Source organism: Macadamia integrifolia, chromosome 12 (assembly GCF_013358625.1).
Source record: "Macadamia integrifolia cultivar HAES 741 chromosome 12, SCU_Mint_v3, whole genome shotgun sequence".
NCBI classification, from domain to species: domain Eukaryota; kingdom Viridiplantae; phylum Streptophyta; class Magnoliopsida; order Proteales; family Proteaceae; genus Macadamia; species Macadamia integrifolia.
The window spans coordinates 25,496,564-25,519,720 of record NC_056568.1 but is presented as its reverse complement, the minus strand read 5'-3'; the positions used below and the strand labels follow the sequence as shown (position 1 = coordinate 25,519,720).

The 23,157-nt window shown below is 38.1% G+C and overlaps 2 protein-coding genes and 1 pseudogene across 7 annotated transcripts in view; 1 reads left to right on the top strand and 2 right to left on the bottom strand.

Annotated features, from left to right (window-relative positions):
- Nucleotides 1-7,822, bottom strand: part of LOC122058191 (SWR1 complex subunit 6) — a 13,030-nt gene extending 5,208 nt beyond the window's left edge. For 5 of the 6 annotated variants that reach the window (XM_042620739.1, XM_042620742.1, XM_042620741.1 and 2 more), the window contains exon 1: nt 7,543-7,822. Coding sequence is in view for 1 of the 6 variants with exons in the window: in XM_042620738.1 (XP_042476672.1) it covers nt 5,165-5,207 (43 nt within the window). In the remaining 5 variants the exon portion in view is untranslated. Of the gene's footprint in view, nt 1-5,164; nt 5,261-7,542 lie in introns of all 6 variants that reach the window. The other variant, XM_042620738.1, reaches the window with a different exon arrangement.
- An 8,164-nt stretch (nt 7,823-15,986) lies between these two features.
- Nucleotides 15,987-17,093, bottom strand: LOC122094827 (annotated as a pseudogene).
- Nucleotides 17,094-17,457: 364 nt separating this feature from the next.
- On the top strand, nt 17,458-19,457 carry LOC122094826. The gene is made up of 4 exons (XM_042665420.1): nt 17,458-17,647; nt 17,735-17,946; nt 18,035-18,248; nt 19,273-19,457. The coding sequence occupies exons 1-4, from the start codon at nt 17,458-17,460 to the stop codon at nt 19,455-19,457; spliced, it is 801 nt and encodes a 266-aa protein (XP_042521354.1).
- The last annotated feature ends 3,700 nt before the right edge of the window (nt 19,458-23,157 follow it).

The window sequence follows — 23,157 nt, the reverse complement described above, 5'->3', positions numbered from 1 at the left end:
CTGTTTAAGTGGACCAAATAATTCGGCTCGGCCAAAATTATTCGCGTTTTAAATTCAAATTAGTAAAAAGCGTGTTTTTTACCGAATTTTATTTTTAATTTGGATTCTGTCAGAATTTTTTATTTAATTTGGGAAAATTCTGTTCGGCCGAATAATTCGCGAATTATTCGGCCGAATTGTTAACTAGGGTAGGGATAGGGAAGAATTCCATGAGATGGGTCTCAAAGTTGCAGGGGATAGGGAGAAGTCGAACTAAGAAGGGGGGGGAGAAGGAGAATCGCACACACGCCCGCAGGCTTCACAAACACTCAACTCAATTCATCATTCTTCAAATTTGATTTGTCTACTGATTATAATCAATTTAAGGGAAAATGAAAGACATAAATATAGAAACTCAACTGAAATAAGAAACTACCCTAAGTAAGGAAACAAAATTGCAATCCGACTCTCTATATCGTACGTGAACCTAACATGCTAAAATAAAATCAAAGACAATCTTCCTAAATAACGTACATTCCTAAATCCTACTAGACCCAAAACCTATATGGATCCGGTTCATCTTTCGCTGGATAACTAGATGGGTATGGATCGCTCCATGGGTGCGTATCTACATCACCAACACTTGTAACTCAATCCAAAGCTTATTTCTAATAAAATAAGCCCATTTAGGGGATTAATCTGCATCAGCTACACTAGACTCAATGACAATAAAAGGAAACACAAGCTCAAAAATTGCTAATACCATAGGAAATAGAGGACACATCAGATGCAGGTACTTATGCCATTTTCAGATAAGTTTTTCAACAACTTATTCATGCATGCAAGAAATCAATTGGAAAACTAAAGAAAAAAAGTTAAACTCCATCTTCCACAGAGCACAAGCAAGTGGAAAACAAAAAAACTAAATTCTGCTATTACAGAGATAAGTGAATACATTCTTTCAGGAATAAAAGAAAATGAAAAGAAGTCAATGAGAGGGAGAACAGATTGCAAACTAAAATCACTTTCTAACAAAATAGAGGTTTCTAAAACTTTAAGTGAAAACTCTGGAGAAAGAATTTAACAGCATAGAAAAATGAATAGAAAAACAAGAAATTAAGCGGGTTAAAAGGTATATAATAATTTAAAAAAATCTGATTGTAAGAAATTCGATTTGCCAGTTCAGAAATATTTAACACCATAATATGAACCCATCTTAGCATCTACGCATAGCTGGAGTGACGTATCGGCCTACCCAGGCATATTCTCCGTCTATCCCAAACTTTTCAGTAGGAAGTTACATAGGATTTTTCATAATCCCAGCAAAGAACAGGAAGCAAAGGGATGTGGATATCTAGGAAGGAAGAATGAAATAAGGAAGACTGAAAGGTGAATATCCCTGTTTTGGAGAATGAAAATAAGAGAGAAGATCGCAGAGTGAACAGAGAAAAAATCAAAGTGGTATGAAAAGAAGGGGGGGGGTGGGTGGGTTAGGTTTTGCCATCTTCACGGGAATGATCTCACAGATTTCTCATGTTTCTAATTCTGAACATACCTAATTTTGGCCAAATTCTTGAATTCTGAAATACTCAATAAACTACTATGATCCTAATTATTTTTATTGAACCAAGTCAAACTCCCTCAATTAAGTATACACACCCCACCCTTCAAAAAAAGAAAAAACTCCCTCAACTTGCATACTATCAAACCAACAAAGAAGCAAAGAGATTCTTCATTCTGACGACAACACAGTTCAGCCTTATCCCAACTAAATGGGATCAGCTACATGGATCCAAGTTTGGAAGAAAAAAAAGAAGCACCTCAACAACTCTGTGACATCCCACTTACGAACGATCAATGACCAGGATCTTTTCACTCCAAGCAGCTTTGTTAGATGCCATACTAGGGTCAAGACCTATCTTTTGCATGTCTCTCCTTACCAACTCATCAATGGTCATATTCAGCCTGCCCCTAGCCCTTTTAGCTCCATCCATCTGAATCTGGTCACAGCTCCATACTAAGGCATCCAAAGGCCTCCTTTGGACATGTCCAACCCATTTTAATCGACATTCTCTAAGCTTATCCTAAATCAGGATAACTCCCAAATCAGCTTTGACCCGAGCATTCTTCACTCTATCTCTCAAAGTTTTGCCACACATCCATCTCAACATCCTCATCTCTGCCATACTCAACTTATCTATATTACACTTCTTGAATCTTAACTGCCCAACATTCTGCATCATACATCATAGTCGGTCTTACGACTACCTTGTAGAATTTTCATTTAAGCTTTGAAGGAATACGTCGATCACAAAACAATCCATACACCCCCTTCCACTTCATTCATCCTACTTTAATTCTGTGGGAAACATCATTGCCAATCTCACCTTCTTTGTTTAAGGTATACTACAGATATCTGAAAGTCACTTTATGGGATCTCACTCCCCTCAATATTCACCCCTTCACTATCAGTCCTCGATCTACTAAAATTACACATCATATACTCTATATTCGTTCTACTTATTTTAAGTCCTCCCAATTCCAATGTAGATCTCCATAACTCCAACTAATCATTAATCCTTACCATTATTTCACCCACTAACACAATATCACCGGCAAAGAACATACACCACAAGATCTCTCCTTGAATGTTTATAGTTAAATCATCCATGATAAGCATAAACAGATAAGGGCTCAAAGTGGACCCTTGATGTAACCCGACTGTAATTGGGAACTCATCACCTTGACCTCTCACAGATCTCACACTAGTCACTACATCCCCATGCATGTCTTTAATTATATCCATGTATTTACTTACCACCCCTTTCTTCTTTAATACATGCCAGATTAAATCTCTGGGAACTCTATGTAGGCCTTTTCTAAATCAATGAAGACCATATGGAGATCTTTCTTGTATGTTCTAGATTTTTTTCATAAGCCTCCTAAGAAGGAAAATCGCTTCCGTCATGGATCTCCCAAGTATTAAACCGATTTGGTTACCCGAGACATTAGAATCTCTTCTTATGCGAACTTCTATCACCTTCTCCCATAATTTCATTTTATGCCTCTATAGTTATTGCAACTCTAGATATCGCCTTCATTTTTGTAGGTTGGGACTACAATACTTCTCTTCCATTCATTAGGCATATTTCTCGCGCTCATAATCTTGTTAAACAACTTGGTTAATTATACAACCGTAAATAATTCCAAACTCTTCCACTATTCAATTGGGACCTCATCCGAACCTGGTTTCTTCCCTACCTTCATCTTTATTAGAGCTTTCTTAACCTCGGTCACTCCTATATACGTACATATCTATGATGCATTGTCAAGGTGGATACTCCAACCACTCCTACTAGGATTGTCTCTAATAAGTCAGTCAAAAAAATACTCATCCCATCTCCTCTTTATGTCCTCATCCTTCATACGCACTCTACTATCATCACTTTTAATACATCGACCATGATCAAGATCCTTACTCTTCCTTTCCTGTATTTTAGCTATCTTATAAATAGTCTTTTCCCCTTCCTTGGTATTAGATTGTTGTACAAATCATTATATTTTCTCGCCATTGCTTTCCCCACAATCTTCCTTACCTCATTTCTAGTGGCCTTATTTCTCTATTTATCTTCAACCTCCCTATACCTTTGCCAAATCTTAAAGTATCCTTCTTAATCTTGATGGCTGCCTAGACTTCCCCATCCACCACCAAGACTCACTAGGGGCCAACTGCCCTAGACAGCCCTAGACAACCCTAGAACCTCCTTAGCAACTTTCTTCATGCAATTCGTCATCTCATTCCATAAGTGTTGGCATCTCCTTCACAATCCCACTGCCCATGCTTCACCACTTTATCCATAGAAGACCCTAAGGACTCTTCTGTCAATCTCCACCACCTTATCTTAGGGCAAATAGGTTTCCTTGGAGTGCCCAAAATCAACAATCTATGTTGAGATGTTAAGCTCTCACCAGGGATAACCTTACAATCCTTACATATCCATCTGTCTGACCTTTTTAGTGAGGAAGAAGTCTATTTGGCAGGAATGTTGCCCACTTTTATAGGTAATCAAGTATTCTTCCCTCTTAGCAAAAAAAAAGTGTTTGTGATAGATAGATCATATGCTGTCACAAAGTCCAAAATTGAGGTCCCCTCCTCATTCCTCTCTCTAACTCTATATCCTCCATGAACCTCTACTATCCCTACCAATGTGTCCGTTCAGATCCCATCCCATAATAATCTTTTCACCCGTTCCCAAACCATACATCAAATCATCCATGTGTTCCCAAAATTGCAACTTACAGCCTTCATCCAATCCTACTTGGGGTGCATATACGCTGATAATGTTGACAATCCCTTTATCTAACACTAGCTTTATGGATAGAATCCTATCTCCCAGCCTTTTAACATCCACCACATCGCTTTTTAGGTATTTATCCACCAATATGCCAACTACACCTCTACTACTTTAGTCTCCCAAATACCATAGTTTAAAGTCAACTAACATCTTAACTTTATTACCTTTCCATCGAGTCTTTTGAATGCATGCAATATTAATCCTCCTCCTTATAACATCTATCAACTCCAAACTCTTACCCATCAGTGAACCAATGTTCCAAGAAGCAAATCAAATACTCTGTGTATGGGCAACATTCTTAACGCGCCCTAGTACATTTTGTAAAGTGACACTTTGTCGTGTGTCATTTGCGTGGGATGCCCTAGCAATAGGATAAAAGGATATATAACAAAGAAAAGAAAGATAATGAAATGTTATAAAAAGATATTGGGATCCATGCAAAGGGTGGATCGGCTGGATATAATAAAGTGTCAGCTGCCCACCTGACGGCTGACGCTCCAAAGTAAAACTATATATACAGTAGGAATGAAAAAAACAAAAGGATACAGGTACAGAAAAAGGGTGCCTAACACATTAAACAAGGATTCTCAACATATAAAGGAAAAGCAAAGGACATAAACCCAGGATACAACAAGATTCTACACAACACATAAAACAAAACAAATCCACTATATCGTATGCAAGACAGTATGGAAAAACAGTAAATCTTGATATCAAATATATGTAAAGAAGAAAATAGTACTATTAAACAAAAGAACTAAAACTCTCAAAGCCCTCCCATCAATTAACTCAAATAACAGTTGTAAGAGAAGCATACATAAAAATATTACCCAAACACAGCAGATCAATCAATCTTCGTCCTTGAGGAATCATCCTTTGCTAAATGTTGGGATACCCCTTAATAATATCAGTCAAAAGCCTAACACCTGCCAGAACATTAGAAAAACCAGTGACTCCTAATAGTTTTCTATTTTTAGGCGGTTGTTTCCGTCTAGCCATTCCAAAAGACCGGGCAAAGCCAGTAGGAAGCCCCTTGTCTCCAGGACTCATGAAGGGAAAGAAGATAGCGTCTATTCAATCTGTTCCTTGCTCTGATACCATAGGGGCCAAGATGATGATAAGGATATATACACAAGTAAACATATGAGCATTTAGCAAAAGCATAGAGAAGACTACAGCCAATAATCCAAAAGTAGATAGATAAGCATACAATGTCAATGGAAAAAGGAGATAATATGGTGATATCCCTTACGGCATAGATAACTCTGAGCCCATGATGAAGTTCGTCAAGTAAATACTCTACCAAAAAATCCAGCACATTGCGGCCGTGCCCAGGGTTGTATCTCAGGCTCTCAACAACGGTTATGCGGCGTTGGGACACAACACTAACCAGGCAAGTGGGTAGGTTGCTTGTAGGGATGGAGATGGAAGCTGGGATAATGTCACGAAAGCGGGAGTGATCGGGGTAATCCCTGGTATGCTCGAGTTGAGATCAAAGAGAATCAAGGAAAAGGGATTAAAGGAGTAAGTAAAGTCAAGAGAGTGAGGGTAGAGTAAATCAGTTGGTGGGGAGGAGGAATCCGTGGAGATGTAGGGAAAGCGGTAGGAATGAGAGCTAAGGGTAGAGAAAGAGTCGGAAGAAGGGTAGTGAATAGAAGAGGCGAGCATAGAGAAACCGTAGGGAGAAAATCATGGGGGCACTGAGAGAAAAAGGGGCTAAGGGGGGGATCGGGAGTGGGTATTTCTCACTCGCAAAAAGAGGAGAGAAAATCAGAGTTAGTAAACGGACTATGCAGAAATAATATGGGAATCGAAATAGTATGGGAACGGATCCGTACAATACTTAAACGGACTATGCAGAAATAATACTTTTTAAAAATCCGGCATTATAAAATCCATACGGCAATGATACGATACGTGTTTGATACGATTGCTCTATAAAAATCCAGAAGCAAAAATAAGGGCTAATTCTGGTATTAATAATGAACTAAAATTGATTGTTTGCAACTAAATTCTAATCTCTAATGCTTTCATGAACAATTAAACCCAATCTAGCTTTCCAATTTGAAATCCTTTGTCATTATTCTAGATTTACATTCAAAAGTATGCTATCATGCCCTTTCAATGCTAGATCCTTATTCTTAACAAACAATGTCGTTCACACACTACGAGCATCAGACACATAAGATTCCCCTCTAATGTCTTTTCTCTAGAGTACCCTATAGTGTTGTTCCTTCGTTGGTTGTTATCTTAATTAACTAATAATGATATAAAATGTGGTTACCAAATTGGAATTGTAAGTACTAGTTGAGATCTACTGGTAAATTGGCATCAATTCAAGAAATCATCCAAAAGAAACATAAAATAAAAACTTTTGGACACGGTCACAACAAAAAATAGGCTACTACCAAGACCTGAACATTTCTTCAATTCTTAATGTAAATGAGCTGCAATGAAAGTAAAACAAACTAAAACTAAATTTGTTAGTAATATATTTCCATCAAAGAGGATCAAAGTAGATTAATGGATGGTACTGTATCTGTATCCTATAATTGTCCATACTCCGTTTCATACCAACCCAGAACCCATTTCAGCTCATTGGAATGATGGGAGAAAGCAATTGAAGTGTAGCGCAGGATTTTCCAACAATTAACACCGTTTATTTATCTATTTTCGGTAGAGACAACTAACATCATCAGAAAATTCAAATTTAGCTATCAGATTAAAACTCAAAACCCACTCAAATAAAATCAAACACAACGTAGGAGTGCAATTGAAGAGAACTAAAAAAAAGTTGCAGACTATGCAATCTCAGAAACCAGATGCATACGTGGAAGATTCATTTGTTCATGATAATCACTGTAAAACTGAAGAATGGCGAGAAGAGCCCGAAACACGGTCCACTGAAACAACCGATTATCTTCCATAGATCTCCAAAGAGACCCACAAAACTAAGAAAAAAAGGGATATGGCAGAACAGAAGAAGAAAGGAACCCAGTTGAATGCTGCCCTGGATGACTAAAAAGAATTGAAGTAAAAGTCCAAAAGAGGGAGGAATAAAAGCAATTAAAACGCCCCAACGGAATGCATTGACAACCTTTCCGTAATCCCTAACTTGATTGCTTTGTTTAACAGTGATGGCTGAAAAAAATTAGAGGAGACAGAGAAAGAGAGAGTTATGCATCCATTTCACTCAGAAAATACTTACATAGAAGAGTAGAGGCTGGCCGAACGGAGGAGGAGGAGAAGAAGAAGGGAGATGTTGCCCTCTCGCCGCTGTAATCGCCCTCCCACTACTGCAATCTCCCTCGATTGGGTTTTCGACAAGCGATGGGAAGAAAAACAGAAAAGAGGAAGGAAGCAGGGTTAGTGATGCTCGCCCTTGGTCGCTGGCCACCGGAAACGGAAATGGAGAAGAATGTGGCAAAGGCAAAGGGCAAGGGGCTACTGTTCCACGGCGGTTTGGTTTTCTCAGACGAAGGAAAGAAGGTCGGTTGATTTTAGTTTTATTTAAGAAAAAAAATGGAAAAAGGTATTATACGTATTATACGTATTATACTCATATTAAACGCGTATAATATAAATACGTATTTTTAGTTTCATACGGAAAAAACCGATTTTTTCAATTAAACGTCGGAATACAAGTTTAATACAGGTATAATATGCAACTTAACTAACTATGGATATAACTGAATTTCAAAATGACCCTGTCATTCTCTGTGCAAGTACATAAATAGATTTCTGTTTGGCATTTGATCAAATACTTGACTGGCATCGTGCAAACTCCCATGCGTTGCATACATACCATAAATTTGGGACCCGTTTGATAACATTTCAAGAAACATATTTCTGTCATTTTTGTGTCAACAAACGACAAAAATGAAACAAAAAGCGTCTGACAAAACTGTTCCGTTTCACCTATTTTTTAAATTGTAAATAAAAATTTTAAACAATTTCTAGTTCTAGAAACACCCAAACGAAACAAGGAGAATTTGTTTCTGCGTTTTTTGAAACAACTTGTGCCCAACAAATTACCCCACGAGCATGGTTTTAAGTATCTTCGATACCGATACGATATCCTCCGATACGTATCTTAAATTTAGCCGATCGATACGATACACACCGATATGATACATGAAATTTTTAAAATCCTTTCGTATCGATATATATCCTACAATACATACCGATATGCATCAATACACCACCAATACACATCGATACGATATGATATGCCTCGATACGACTATGGAAAATATAAAATTGAGGTAAAATGTACGTTTCGATATGTATTGGTACGTATCGATGAGTATCGATATGTATCGATCGGTACGTATCGGTATATATCGGCACGTATTGTTGAGTATCGATATATATCAGTACGTATCAGTGAGTATCGGTATGTACCGACACAGTGCGTTACGGTCATATAATGGCCAAGATGGGTAATTTTTCAGAAAAACACGATTTTTTGAAGGGTTTTTGTTCCAAAGTTGCTATCAGCCATATTTCTCTTTAACTAAAGTGGAAATCAAGGTTGGGAACAAGGATTTTACATTTATGGGACAACTACAAACCTTGAATTCTTAGTTCGATACCCTCAATTTAATGTTTATGCATAATACATGTTATCAATAGTTTTTTTTAACAAATTTTTTATGCAAAAGTGTTTAAAAAAATATTTCCTATCCATTTATGTGTGTATCTTTAGCATATCTTAGTGTATCTCTGATACGATACGATACTCTCCGATACATATCTTAATTTTGGCCGATCAATACGACAACCGATACCGATACTTTAATCATTGCCCACGAGTCGATAAAAAAAAAGCGAACAAATACCACTACTACCCATCCTCTATCTCCCTTCACCACGGTTCTCTTTTGAAGAAACCTTTACACAGTGGAGGTGTACTCCTCTGCAACTCATCCGCAAAGCTCCAGTCGTCGAGTCTCTCCTGCAACCCTCGTGAATCTGCTACTCCCGTGACTCTACAGTCGTCGATGAGCGGTCATTTCACTTCCCAAACTCGTGATTTTTCTGCAAGTGGTGAAAGGGTAAAGTGTTCAGTCGGTTTTTCTACAAATCTGGACCTAAACTTCTTTGATGCCTCTCGTCGACCTTCAAACCCCTTCTTGCGACCTCATATTTCTGTAGATCAGCTTCGGTTCCCATTTCACTGTGCTGCTTTCCAATCTCCTGTAAGGTACGCCCCTATTCTTCAAGTTCCTTGTAACCCTAAAATGCTTGTGTGGAAATGATCGAACCTTCATGTAAACAACTGTGGGTTTTTTAACCCCAACTGTGCAGTTTTCGCCGATTGATTGTGATACTTGTTCTCAGATTCGATTGGTCGACTTGATCTCTATTGTTGGTCTATCTTTGCTATTAGTTTGTTTCAACTTGATCAGCCTCTTTGCCTGCGGGAAATGTTTCGAGAAACAAGGGTTTATCAAACACCTTAAATTCCGTTTTTGTATCCAGAAATGGAAATTTATGTTTCTACGGTTTCTTGACACATAAACGGTAGAAACGTTGTCAAACGATGCCTTTGTTCTCAGTGGGGGGACTGAAATTTGGAAACAAAACAATTCAGTCAATTGAATCCCTATTGATCCAAGATGGAAGTCAAGAGATTAAAGCCAATCCGGGTCTCATCTATCAGGAAAAATCTGTGTAATGAAGATAGGAAATCTAATTGAATACCCTCACCTAAATTTAAGGAAAAAAAAATGATACCGAACAAAATATATATATATATATATATTCTATTAGGGTAAATAAAAACTGAAAAAATATAGTTTTATTATCCAATTACATCCATTAAATAGGCTATTTTTTTTTTTTTTTTTATTCTTATGGATAATATGTTGGGTTATTCCAAACACCACCACCATCGACAACAATAACTCAGTTTTATCCCAACTAAATGACTAAATGGATCCGATCAAAAAAAGGAAAGGAACATATCACAACAAATCAATCTCACCTAAATGGGATTAGCTATAGGGCTGCAAGTTTGCCCTTGACGGCCCAAACCCGCCCTTGGCCCGCCCTGATCCCGAATAAGTATCGACCCAAAAATTTGACCCTGAGTCAGGGCTAGGGTAGGTAAGGGCTGATGTTTTTGGCCCACCTAGCCCGCCCTGAACCCGGCCCTGATTTTTGCCCCTAATGTAAATCCTGGTTGTGACCCTGATGTTAACCCTAAATTTAACATAATTTTGTATATTGTTTGACATTGAGTAATTGACAACTCAAAACTCTTAATATATCTTTTCACCAATCTCTCTTCCTTTTTTTTACTAAAAAAAAGTTCTCTCATGCTTTTTTTTACTAAGAATTTTGTAACTTTGTATTTTTTATCTCCTCTTTATTATGAATATTTTTTATTTTTAAGTTATTTCATATTTTGTAGGGTCAGGGTCAGGGTATACCCAGCCCTTGATGGCAAACCAAGGTTTGGGTCAATCAGAGTCAAGGTCAAGGTCATCCCGACCTGACCTTGAAAAATCATGGGCAATCAGGGAGGGTAAGGGTTGGGTTGAACCCTGAAGAGTAGGGCCAGGGTTGAAGTTTTGCAACCCTGAGTCAGGGTCAATGAGGGTTTGGGCCCAATTAAGGGGACTCAGGTTGGGCTAGGGTTTTAAGAAACCCAGCCCAACCTGGCCTTGTTGCACCCCTAGTTGGCTACATGGATTCTTGCTATCTAGTCAAATCTATCTAAAGTCTACTTTGGATAAGACCTAAAATATGCATGCTTTTCCTCAATACTTTTCTTATGATCATTTTAGGCTTACCATTAGCTCTTCAGTTCTTTCAATTTGAATCGGATCACTCCTCCATACTGGTGCATTCACAAGCCTCCATTGAACATGGCACCTTAACAGATAAACAAAAAATAGCATCCAAAGCAGGGCCTAAGAATTAATCCCAGCCAAATTAACACATCAAGACTTTAAAAAATAATAATATGAAGAAGAAAACATATCTAGATGTGGATCTCTATAGATTTTCCAAGCAGTGGTCATCCAACATCCAAGATAGAGTATTGATGAAAGAGAATGAGAAGGAACTAAATTGAAGAAAATCTCCCAAGAATCTTAGGCAAATGGCTTAGTAGAAACTTTGGTGAAATTGAATATAGTTTTGATGGGTTTTGAACAAAGTCAGTTAAGATTCCATGTTTGAAGAGCTCTGTACTTGCGGGGCTTCACTGTTGCAAGAAGGTATGGGAAGAGGCACGCTGGACACAATTTTGTTAGAATTGAAGTTGGGAGGAAAGGAGGGAGAGAGAGAGAGTAATAACCAACTTACTGGGGATAATAGGAGAAGATGAATGTCAGAGAGTAGTTTGTCAAGCAATGGAGCAATGAACACTTTTGCTCTATGGAAGTGTTTTCTTAGGAACCTTTCTACGGAGTAAACGTGTTTGGTATCATGGCGTAAGGAGTGTTTATGAATCATAAAAGAAATATAAACATGTTTGGAAGGTATTTTAACAGAAACACTTTTGACACTTCAACAACACTAGTTTTAAGGGATAATGGTCTCGTGATGCTCATAGCTTCCACCACATTCTGTCTCTATCTTCTCCCTTGGGAAATGACCTATACAAGTAGAGGAGAGAGACAAACTATGGGGATGCTAGGGGAAGCTGCATTCCCCCACAAAAAACACTCTCTCTGTTATGGCAAAATGAATTTCTTTATTAGTCTCAAACTCTCACACTCCTTCGATAAATTAGGGCCCGTTTGATAACATTTCTAGAAACAGAAATGGAATTGAAGGTGTTTGATGAGTCATGTTTCTAGAAGTCGATAGTAACCAGCGAAAGAATGGCCACGAGTCGTTTTCAGAAACGGCGAAACAAGTTGTTTCACCTGGGTCATTTCTTGAATCATAAATAGGTAAAAATTTCTATTTCTATTTCTGAAAACAAGTGAAACGAAACAGTTTTATCAAACGCTTCTTGTTCCGTTTCTGCCGTTTCTTGACACAAAAACGGAAGAAACGCGTTTCTTGAAACGTTATCAAACGGGCCCTTAGTCTCTCTCTCTCTCTCTCTCTCTCTCTCCTTTTGAAACTCTTCCTTCTACAAAAAAATATTTATTTTCCTCATTTCTCTCTCCCTCTCTCTCTCTCTCTCTCTCTCTCTATACCACTCTCCTTTTGAAACTCTTTTCCTTCTACCAAAAAATATTTATTTTCCTCATTTCTCTCTCTCTCTCTCTCTCTCTCTCATATCTTTTATTATATTCTTTCTTTATTAATTTAATTTTCTCTCCACCTATCTTGCTATAGTCTATCTCTTTCTACTTTTACTAAAAAAAAAATCTATATATTTCTATATTCTCTCCCCTCAATTGCTTTTTTAATTTCGTTTAGTTTCCTCATCAATAAAAAGTATTAAAAAAAATTAGTTTCTTTATAATCTCCAACTCTCACACGGTTACACCCTTTTTCTATCAAAAAAATTCTCACAGTTCTCTCTCTCTCTCTCTCTCCCACTTTCTTTTTGAAACTCTTTTCCTTCTACCTAAAAGAAAAAAAAAATTCTTTTACTCCTTTGTCTCTCACGTTCCTCTCTTTCTCTCCTTGGCTCTTGCAAGAAAGGGCTGACATTAGTTGAGAAAAAGACAAAGTGTGAGAGGCTGAAGTATCCTTACTTCTGAAGTCGGTTCCAAGAAAGAAACCTCTTTTACATCTGTGTTTCACATCAAGTAAAGCAACTCAACGATGTACTTGGGTTCATTCTTCCGTAATTTCTTTTATTTCTCTAGGTTATTGTTTGAATTTGCTTTCTACATATATAATGCTTCTTCTCCAATTTATTTTATTTCATTGAAATCCTTAAACCCCTAAAATTCCTTATTCAAACCAAAGCGGTAGAAACCTTTTCTTTCTCTCTCTCTCCAACTCTTTTTCTAATCGTACTTTTATTTCAGGAAAAAGAAGAAGTTTCTTTAGTTGTGAGAGCTGAGGAAATAGTGGCCTCTACACCCAGTGTTTGACCTTTCACTACGGGTTTGGAAAGATTTTCACCATTATTTTAATTTTAAGCTGGTGTTTCTCATCATTAATTTTTTTTTTTTTAATATTCTAATTCGTATAATTTGTGAGCCAAATCTCGTTTAAGGCAATCTAAAACCATGAAATCAATACTCTGATAGTTGGTAAATAATGCTCTAATGTGTTAGGTGGTTGGAGGTGTTTCACTTCAATTTCATTTTTTACCTCTGCATCCAGATCTTCACCACTTATTGGGTGGATACCTAGGCACCCAGAGACGAGGAAGGGAGTAGTAAGCGACGAAATGTTTGGGGGAATTGAAAATAAGCATAGATCCGGAGATCTCTACTTCATTCTCTCTATCAGCCTCGGGAGTAGAAGTTGGAAACACAAATGATAGGGGGTGGGAATTACAACTGCTTTATTGATCTTGAGTCCTTGACTAAAGACATATTGATCGGTGAAATCTGTAAAAATTCTAAATTATGATAATCGTAAAATTACGTACCAATTTATTATTAATTATTGTACAACTATACTTTGAGTTGAGTCACTCAACTCTCTCTCTCTCTCTCTCTCTCTCTCTCTCTCTCTCTCTCTCACACACACACACACACACACACACACACACACCAAAGCCATACGTGCACATTTATGTATATATATATATATATATTCAACTCACGGCCATATATGACACCCATGATGCATCTATATTTTAAATTTTGTTAGTAAAGGCATCCATATTTTAAGGGAGAGGGATATGTATGCTAGCAGGTTACTTAAGAATTAGGAATGCTAGCAAGATTTTGACCGTAGGATTTGATCAATTTGAATTAAACCGTTGGATGGAGATAAGATATCCAAACTTTCAATCAACTTGTGCTACACCTTTTCCCTTCCCTCTTCCCGCTACCCTTTGCAACTGACTGGTGACTGGTGATGCTACTTGACCTGAAACCCTGACTGCCATGTCTATCCTGCAAACGGCTGCATCTCCTTTCCGCAACTCTCCCTCTCCCTGCCCTACGTTGGATCTCCCTCCCTGCCCTCGGTTTCAGGTTTCAGGTTTCAAGTCATAAGCCACCATATCTGATCGTCTAGAGCTTCCATCTCCAGCAATGACGTTTGAACCAAATAGAATTTTTCATCTCAACTCGATCATCTCCACCAGATATATATTGGATTTTCTGCTGCTGCATCTTTTGGATTCATTTCCAAATGTCTGTTAGAGTTATTTGAGATGCTACTGGAATTTTTTGATTTTTCTATATATTTCGATATTCCAAAATCTATGTTTTGGTTGTTGTATCTCCTCTCTGTAAAATGTTTGTTTAACTTTTTCCATCTATCTGGGTCTGAATCCTGTTGCTTTGCTAGTGGGAGGAGGCAACCGGGCCAGAGAAAGAGAGAGACAGAGAGAGAGAGAGATAGAGAGGTAACAAGGGATCGACGTATTCCTTAATCAGAGTCAGAATTAGAGCAAACGTTTTCTGCTCATTTTTGTTCTTTTTCTTTTTTGTTTTAGGAGGTGTGGGACCTTACTAGTGACTCTCGGTAAAAATGATGCCGCCAGAGCTTCAACCTCGCGTCCACTTAGTGCTCCGACCTCATCCACCTTGAAATTCAATGGCGGATATTCACTAGAACGAATCCCTAACCCACTATCAGTCTCAATGACAATAGCAGAAACAGTAGCACCATATCCCTCAAGAACATTCACTTCTCCCCTTCTTCCTTCCTAGAGAGGGGTAGCGGGGGGTTAGCATATTTTTTGGAAGGGAGGCAGAGTTGGAGACGGAGAGGAAGGGGAAAGGTAGAAGAAGAAGAGGAAAGAAGACAGTGGAGTGACGGTATTTATTAGGTTTTGTAGGACAACGGCTATAAACGGTTGAGATCTTTTATTTTTCATCTGATAGTCACTAAACCACTAGTATACCTATTTCCAATGTAAGCCGCTAGCATTCCCACCCTTTTCCCATATTTTAATTACAACTTGTCATTTTACAAAACTTGAAGAACCAACATAAGTAGCACCATTTCTTCAACATAAGTAGCAGTGTAGCACCATTTGTGACTTTGTTAGGTGGAGCAGTGGAGGAACTGGACATTTGGAAAAAGTAGTAAAAAAATAGATATAATTGGCTTTGGATTTGGATTAACCATGAAGATGGCTTTTAACTGAGTTTGACTAGTTAAAAATGGTGGTAAAATATCCAAATTAAGTAGGGAATCCCATATGGTTGATGAAAAAAAAAAAACAATCTTACCTTTTGTGTTGTAGTAAATGTGCCTAGGGACCAGGGTCATTTCTACCCACCCAAAAAATAGAAAAAAAAAGTTGCTCAGGGCCATCTATAATATTGGATCATTGTTTTAGATATCAGTCTGGGATCGACTGTATTATATCGGCATTAAGCTTTGATTAGATGGAATTGGGATTGGGATCCGGATTAGTCAAGGCCGATTCTGATCGAATTGGCTTGGATCGAACAAAAATATCCCTAATGTCAATTAAAAAAGGGGAAATTACTTAGATCCACTAGATAAGATAATTTATTACAAGATAAGAAGGTCTAAAATTTATTTTTCATTCATTAGTTTCAAGTTTAAAAATATTTACTTAATCCTCAAAGTTAATTATTGTTTATGGGACCCAAGAAAAAGTAAAAGCAAAATTCCTAAAATAACCCCAATCTTATATACCCTGCATAACTGTTGAGGGAGAATCACATTAGTTGCATCTTGAAAACCGTGATGCACGTTCTTTTTGTTTCCAATTCTCTCGATCACTACATTCCAAGCTGAAGTTGAATTTGGATCAATGTGGAATGAGGAACATGACCTTGTAGGCCCAATAATTACCCATTTCTACTCTGGCCACTCACCTCCCAAAACAGAAAATAAATCCTCTCTAAAGTACAACGGAATTTTATAATCTGAACCCAATATGGGAACTTTCTTAGCAATCTTTCGGTCGAAAAGTAACAATGGCCTTCTCTCTCCTCTCTCACCCTGTCTGCATACCTAAAGTAGTCCTCAAGCTTCATTTCAACTGGACCTATTGAAAATCTAACATCCTTGCAAACCTTAGTAAGATATTCCTTGTCCTACTTCTCCAAAGCATCCCAATTCTCCAAACACCCTTCTAATAGCATTGGCTTGTTCAGTTCTTCAAAATTCAATATAAATTCCTTAACCAATATTCCTCTCCTCCTCTCGATGTTATCCCTCTCAAGCCACTCTTGTTTCATTTCAAGGCTCGCACAGAGCCAACTCTGGAAAAGATAATTAGAATAGAAGTCTCTAACTTTCAAATCAGAGGAACCATTATTCAACACAGGAAAAGAAGGGTTGAAAGTAGAAATGTAACTAGACTTCCAAGACCCATTAAAAAAAAAAAAACTCTCCTTTAAGATGTTCCAAAACAACGTTCCTCCAAAGAGGTTCATGGTTGTAGAATACTTAAAACGATTTGCTTATTGTAGCTAAAAGACCCAAATGGAAGCCACCCAGAAACCCTAGAATATCAAGGACAAGTTCATCAGTGAGGATTCGGAGATTACCAAGGCCTGTATTCCTGGAGTTAATGGCGAATGGACTTAAGAAGAGATTTCCTAATGGTTGGACTCCATGATTGTGTGAAGAAGCAGAGTCAGACACTTGCAAATTGGAATTGGAAACAAAAAGAAGAACGTGAATCACGTTGGTTTTCAAGAAGCAATTAATGTGATTCCACCTATGCATGTTAAATAAGGTTGGGGTTATTTTAGGAAGTTTGCTTTTACTTTTTCTTAGGTTTTATGAACAATAATTAGCTTTGGAGATTAAGTAAATATTTTTCAATTGAAACTGATGAATGTAAAATAAATTCCAGACTTCTTATTTTATAATAGATTATCTTATCTACTGGATCTAGGTAATTTCCCCATTAAAAAAAGGTAATTTGTAGCGCCACCCCAAAGAGAATGCCACTATTATAAGAACACCTCCTCTGTTTCACCAAATTAGACTTAGACCCCCTACCTTCAGTCACGGTTAAGGAATATACTACCTATGCTGATGTTAGCAACTAAATTTTATTTTAAATACCAAAATACCCTTATTAAACATGAAGTACTTAAAATACCCATGTAATAATTTATCTAATTTACCTTTCTCCTGGACCACCGGACAACAGGAATTCATAGCAACCAACAGCAACTCTCAATCGATTTTGTTCCTCATCATCCTCTCATTCCCAGTCTTCGCCATTGCCGGAATCAAGGAGGGACACCACATGGTCACAATTGATCTTCCCGGCAAGTGACAACTCGTTCTGGAACTCCCACTAGCCCTGTAAAGTGCTGGAATCCATAAGGTTAACGACGATTTCTTGACAACAACAGGTTCCGGTTACTGGAAGGCCACTGGAATTGATAGGAAAATCATAGCTTCTAAAACCAACCATGTAATAGGGATAAAGAAGACCCTGGTTTTCAATAGGGGAAAGCCTCCTCACGGGTCTAGAATTGATTGGATCATGCATGAATATCGTCTAGCTGGCTCTAACTCTACAATTGTTCCCTGCATTTTCCCACAAAATAAAAACCCAACCCAAGTGAGTTTATAATCTTAATGGTTTTTATTTTAGCCTCAGTGGAAGAAAACCCATTTGCAGTTAATTCAAATTCTTTTCTTTTTTGCAGGATTCTACCATGCAAGTGGAAGATTGGGTTCTTTGTCACATATTTTTGAAGAGAAGGACAACTAAAAATGATGAAGAGATCTTCTCCCAACCTTTAAAGGAGAATAGAGTTAGGAATATTGAGACGGCTAGGCCTAGTTTCATTGATTTTTTGATGGTCAGTGACAGGAGCGAGCCAACTCCTGCTCCTTCTTTATATTCTTCCTCGTGTTCAGGTTATTGGGTCCTCCTCACAAGTCAAGAGGAGGCCAGATGGGTTTGAAAAAGAAAAAAAAAAAAACTAAAGCATTAAATGAGAAGGACAAGAGAGAGAGTAGAGTGGGGAACAAGTCACCGCACCCCTCTCTCTCTTTCGCCCCCTCTCTTTCCGTGCTCTCCCTCTCACTCTCTTGGTACTCTCTGCCTCTTTTTCTCTTGGTCTCTCTCTGTCTCATTCTCCCATCTTCTTCTTTCTATGAGAAGAAAAGAAAACAAGAAGCATTCGGTTTTTGCTCTCTGTTCTTCTCTTTCATCCTAGTGTTGTGAAACCAGAAGCTTCAGGGAGGAGATCGATAGCGGCGTGACAGTGTTCTTGGTGTCCAGGGAAGTAGGGAAGGTGATAGTTCTCTCTGTATTTGCCATTGCCAGTTGAGGTGAGAGTGTATTTGTACATGTGATTCTACCTTGTTATTTGGTGAGATATTTTGTTATCCATGAGTAGGGTTTTACTCCTGATGTTTATTGTAGCCTCTAGTACATCTAGAGAGAACTGTGTAACTCCATTATTTACATAATGGAAGTTTGATCTGGACTAGGTCCTGTGGTTTTTTACCTTTCTCATTGAGAGGGTTTTCCATGTTAAAAATTGGTGTCTCCTACTGTGGTTTGGCTTGATCGATTTTATATCTATTACCTATTCTCTATATATTGTTGTGGTATTGCATTTCTATTGTTGCACATAGGTAGCGGAAAATCAGGTTTGTTTTTTTACCAACAAGTGGTATTAGAGCTTGGGTTGTAAGTATGTGTAAACAATGGAAGAGAGTTCTAGGATGGTAAGTTTAAATGGAAGCAACTGTATGATTTGAAAAACAAAAATAGAAGACTTGTTGTATTGTAAGGATCTATATGCACTTGTAGAGGGTGACATAGCAAAGCCAGAAAAAATGTCTAATGTAGATTGGAAAACATTAGATCGAAAATCCATTGGCTTCATTCGAAAATGATTGGATGATATAGTTTTCCATTATGTATCCACAGAAACATCGGCTCGTTCATTGTGGAAGAAATTAGAAAGGTTGTATGAACGGAAGATTACTGAAAATAAAGCCTTTCTAATTAAAAAACTTGTAAACCTGAAGTACAGAGAAGGAAGCTCAGCTGCAGAACATTTGAATGAAGTGCAAAGTATTATGAACCAGCTCTCCACTATGAATGTTGTATGAGATGATGAGTTACAAGACTTGTTACCTCTCAGTTCATTACCTGACAATTGGAAGATATTAGTGGTGTCTCTGAGTAATTCTGCTCCAGATGGAAAACTTACAATCGATCAAGTAACTAGAAGTCTGTTGAATGAAGAAACGAAAAAAAAGTCCACAAGTTTATCTCAACAAGAGGCACTTGTCACAAAGAATAGAGGGAGAAGCAAACAGAGGAAACCTTAGTATAGAGAGAATTCAAAAGGAAGATCCAAGTTAAGAAAAGGGATTACATGTTACTACTAGAAAAGGGAAGGACACATGAAAAAGGAGTGCAGGAAGCTCAAGAGAGATACAGTGAAAGGAAAAGGTGAAGAGAAGAAAGAAGAAAATGATACTGCTGCTGTCGGCTCAAATGGAGACATTATTGTTTTCTCGGGCTGTGAAAAATCTTGTCTCACTCTCTCAGATCATGACACAAACTGGATTGTTGATACTGGTGCTTTGTACCACGCTACCCCTCACAGAGAGTTATTTACCTTTTACAAGGCAGGTGATTTTGGTGTTGTAAGAATGGGCAACAGTAGTACTTCAAAAATTGTGGGAGTAGGTGCCATAAGTGTTGAGACAAATGTTGGTTGCAAATTGGTTCTCAAAGATGTGAGACATGTACCAGAACTTCGTCTGAATTTGATCTTAGTAGGAAAGTTAGATGAAGATGGTTATGACAACCACTTTGGTAATAGTCAATGGAAGCTTACCAAAGGATCCCTTGTGGTGGCTAGAGAAAGCAAATGTTGCACATTATACTACACAAAAGCACAAGTGTGCAGGGCTGAGGTAAACACAACAGAGGAGGAATCAACTACAAACTTGTGGCATCGACGACTTGGTCACATGAGCGAGAAAGGAATGCAAATCCTCACCAAAAGAAATTTGCTTTGCAACATGAAAGGTACGCCTTTAAAACACTGTGTTCATTGTTTGGTTGGTAAACAACATAGAGTTACTTTTCATAAAAAGCTTCCTCAAAGAAAAAGAAATATCTTGGAATTGGTGTATTCTGATGTCTATAGTCCTATGAAAGTGAAAACACTTGGTGGTGCTTCTTATTTTGTTACTTTCATAGATGATGCTTCTAGAAAAGTGTGGGCATATGCATTGAAAACTAAAGATTAGGTTTTAGATGTGTTTAAAAATTTTCATGCTATGGTTGAAAGAGAAACAAGGAAACCTCTCAAATACATTCGTATAGATAATGGTGGTGAGTACAGTGGTCCATTTGAGAAATATTGCAATGATCATAGTATTCAACATAAATCGATAGTTCCCAAGACCCCTCAACATAATGGTGTTGCTGAAAGAATGAATCACACAATTATTGAAAGAATCAGGTGTATGCTCTCATAGGCAAAGTTGGAACGATGTTACTAGAGAGAAGCTATGCGTACTACTGTTTACTTGATTAACTTATCTCCATCAGTCCCTCTGAATGGAGATGTTTCTGAACATGTGTGGAGCAGGAAAGATATTTCCTGCGGTCATTTGAAGGTATTTGAATACAGGACAGTCGTGCATGTTCCAAAAGATGAGCGGTCCAAGCTTGATGACAAGGCAAAGTAGTGTATTTTCTTGGGATATGCAAATGATAAGTTTGGTTACAGGTTATGGGATCCAGTTGAGAAGAAGCTTATTAGAAGCAGAGATGTGATATTTCTTAAAGATCAGACAATTGAAAATTTTAATAAAATTGAAAAGCCTCAACCATTTGTTGATGATCTGATTGATCTTGATCCAGTTCCTCCACCCATGGTGCATGATGATGATGGGGGAGACGTGCAAGATGTTGATGGTGATGCTCCTACAAATGATACAAGTGATGATGAACAGGGGGAGCAGCCCCCTCAAGAGCCACCAGTTGAACCTCAGTTGAGAAGATGTACAAGAGAGCGTCAACCTTCAACTATGTATCCACCAAATCAGTATATCACAATAACAGATGTAGGTGAACTGGAATGCTTTGAAGAAGCAAAGGCTGACAAGCATAAAGCTGAATGGTTAAAAGCTATGTAGGATGAGATGGATTCTTTGCAAAAGAATCACACTTATGATTTGGTGAATCTACCTAAGGGTAAAAAGGCACTCAAAAATAAATGGGTGTTCAGGTTGAAGACAGAGGAGAACAACTCCAAAGCAAGGTACAAGGCAAGGCTAGTCGTGAAAGGTTTTGGGCAAAAGAAAAGTATTGACTTTGAAGAAATTTTCTCTCCTGTAGTGAAGATGTCATCCATTCAAGTTATATTGGGTCTGGCTACAAGTATGAATTTGGAAGTTCAACAACTTGATGTGAAGACTGCCTTTCTCCATGGTGATTTGAAGGAAGAGATTTATATGGAACAGCCAGAAGGTTTCAAAATCAAGAACAAAGAACACATGGTCTGCACTATATGGAAGAACTTGTATGGTTTGAAACAGGCACCAAGGTAGTGGTACAAGAAGTTCGATTCATTCATGATGGATCATGGGTACAACAGACCTTAAGAAATTTTCAGAAGGTGATTTCATTATTCTTTTGCTCTATGTTGATGACATATTGATTGTTGGAAAAGACATCAACAAAATTGAAAGGTTGAAGAAAGAATTGAGCAAGCCCTTTGCCATGAAGGATGTGGGACCGACACAACAAATCTTAGGCATGAAGATCTCTCGTGATAGGAAAGCAAATAAAATTTGGCGATCACAAGAAAGGTACATACAGAAAGTGCTTGAAAGGTTCAAGATGGACAAAGCAAAGTCAATCAGTTCCCCACTTGCAGGTCACTTCAAGTTGAGCAATGAGCAAAGCCCTTCAACTAAGCAAGGAATAGCAAAGATGAAGAAAATTCCCTATGCATCAGCTGTAGGAAGTTTAATGTATGCTATGGTGTGTACAAGACCTGACATTGCACATGCAGTTGGAGTGGTAAACAGATTTCTTTCCAATCCAAGAAAAGAGCACTGGGAAGCAGTAAAATGGATCATGAGGTATCTCAGAGGTTCATCCAAGGCATGTTTGTGTTTTGGAGGTGACAAGCCTATGTTACAGGGATACACAGATGCAGATATGGTAGGTGACATTGACTCAAGGAAGTCTACATTAGACTACCTATTCACTTTTGCAAGGGGAGCAGTGTCTTGGCAGTCCAAGTTGCAGAAGTGCATGGCATTATCAACTACAGAAGCTGAGGATATTGCTGCTATGGAAGCCTGCAAAGAGATGTTGTGGATGAAGCGGTTTCTTCATAAACTGGGTTTGAAGCAAGACAGATACACTGTTTACTGTGATAGTTAGAGTGCCATCCACTTAAGTAAGAATCCAAGTTTTCATTACAAGTCCAAGCACATTGATGTGAGGTATCACTGGATTAGGGATGTTCTGGAACAGAGGCTTATGGAAATTGAGAAGATCCATACTGACAAGAATAGTGCAGATATGATGACAAAGGCATTACCCAAAATGAAGCATGGCTGGTTTAGATGTGCCAAATCTCTCCTTATGAGTTGGAGGGGAGTTTGTTGGGTCCTCCTCACAAGTCAAGAGGAGGCCAGCTGAGTTTGAAAAAGAAAAAAAAAAAAAACTAAAGTATTAAATGAGAAGGACAAGAGAGAGAGAGAGTAGAGTGGGGAATAAGTCACCGCACCCCTCTCTCTCTTTTCCCCCTCTCTGTTTGTGCTCTCCCTCTCA

Bases quoted from the DNA above. Each gene is read 5' to 3' on its own strand.
- LOC122094826 (XM_042665420.1), top strand. From the start codon at position 17,458: ATGAAGTACTTAAAATACCCATGTAATAATTTATCTAATTTACCTTTC. The intron at 17,947-18,034 runs GTGAGTTTATAA...TCTTTTTTGCAG, and splicing joins AAAATAAAAACCCAACCCAA to GATTCTACCATGCAAGTGGA. The intron at 18,249-19,272 runs GTTATTGGGTCC...ATGTATCCACAG, and splicing joins ATATTCTTCCTCGTGTTCAG to AAACATCGGCTCGTTCATTG.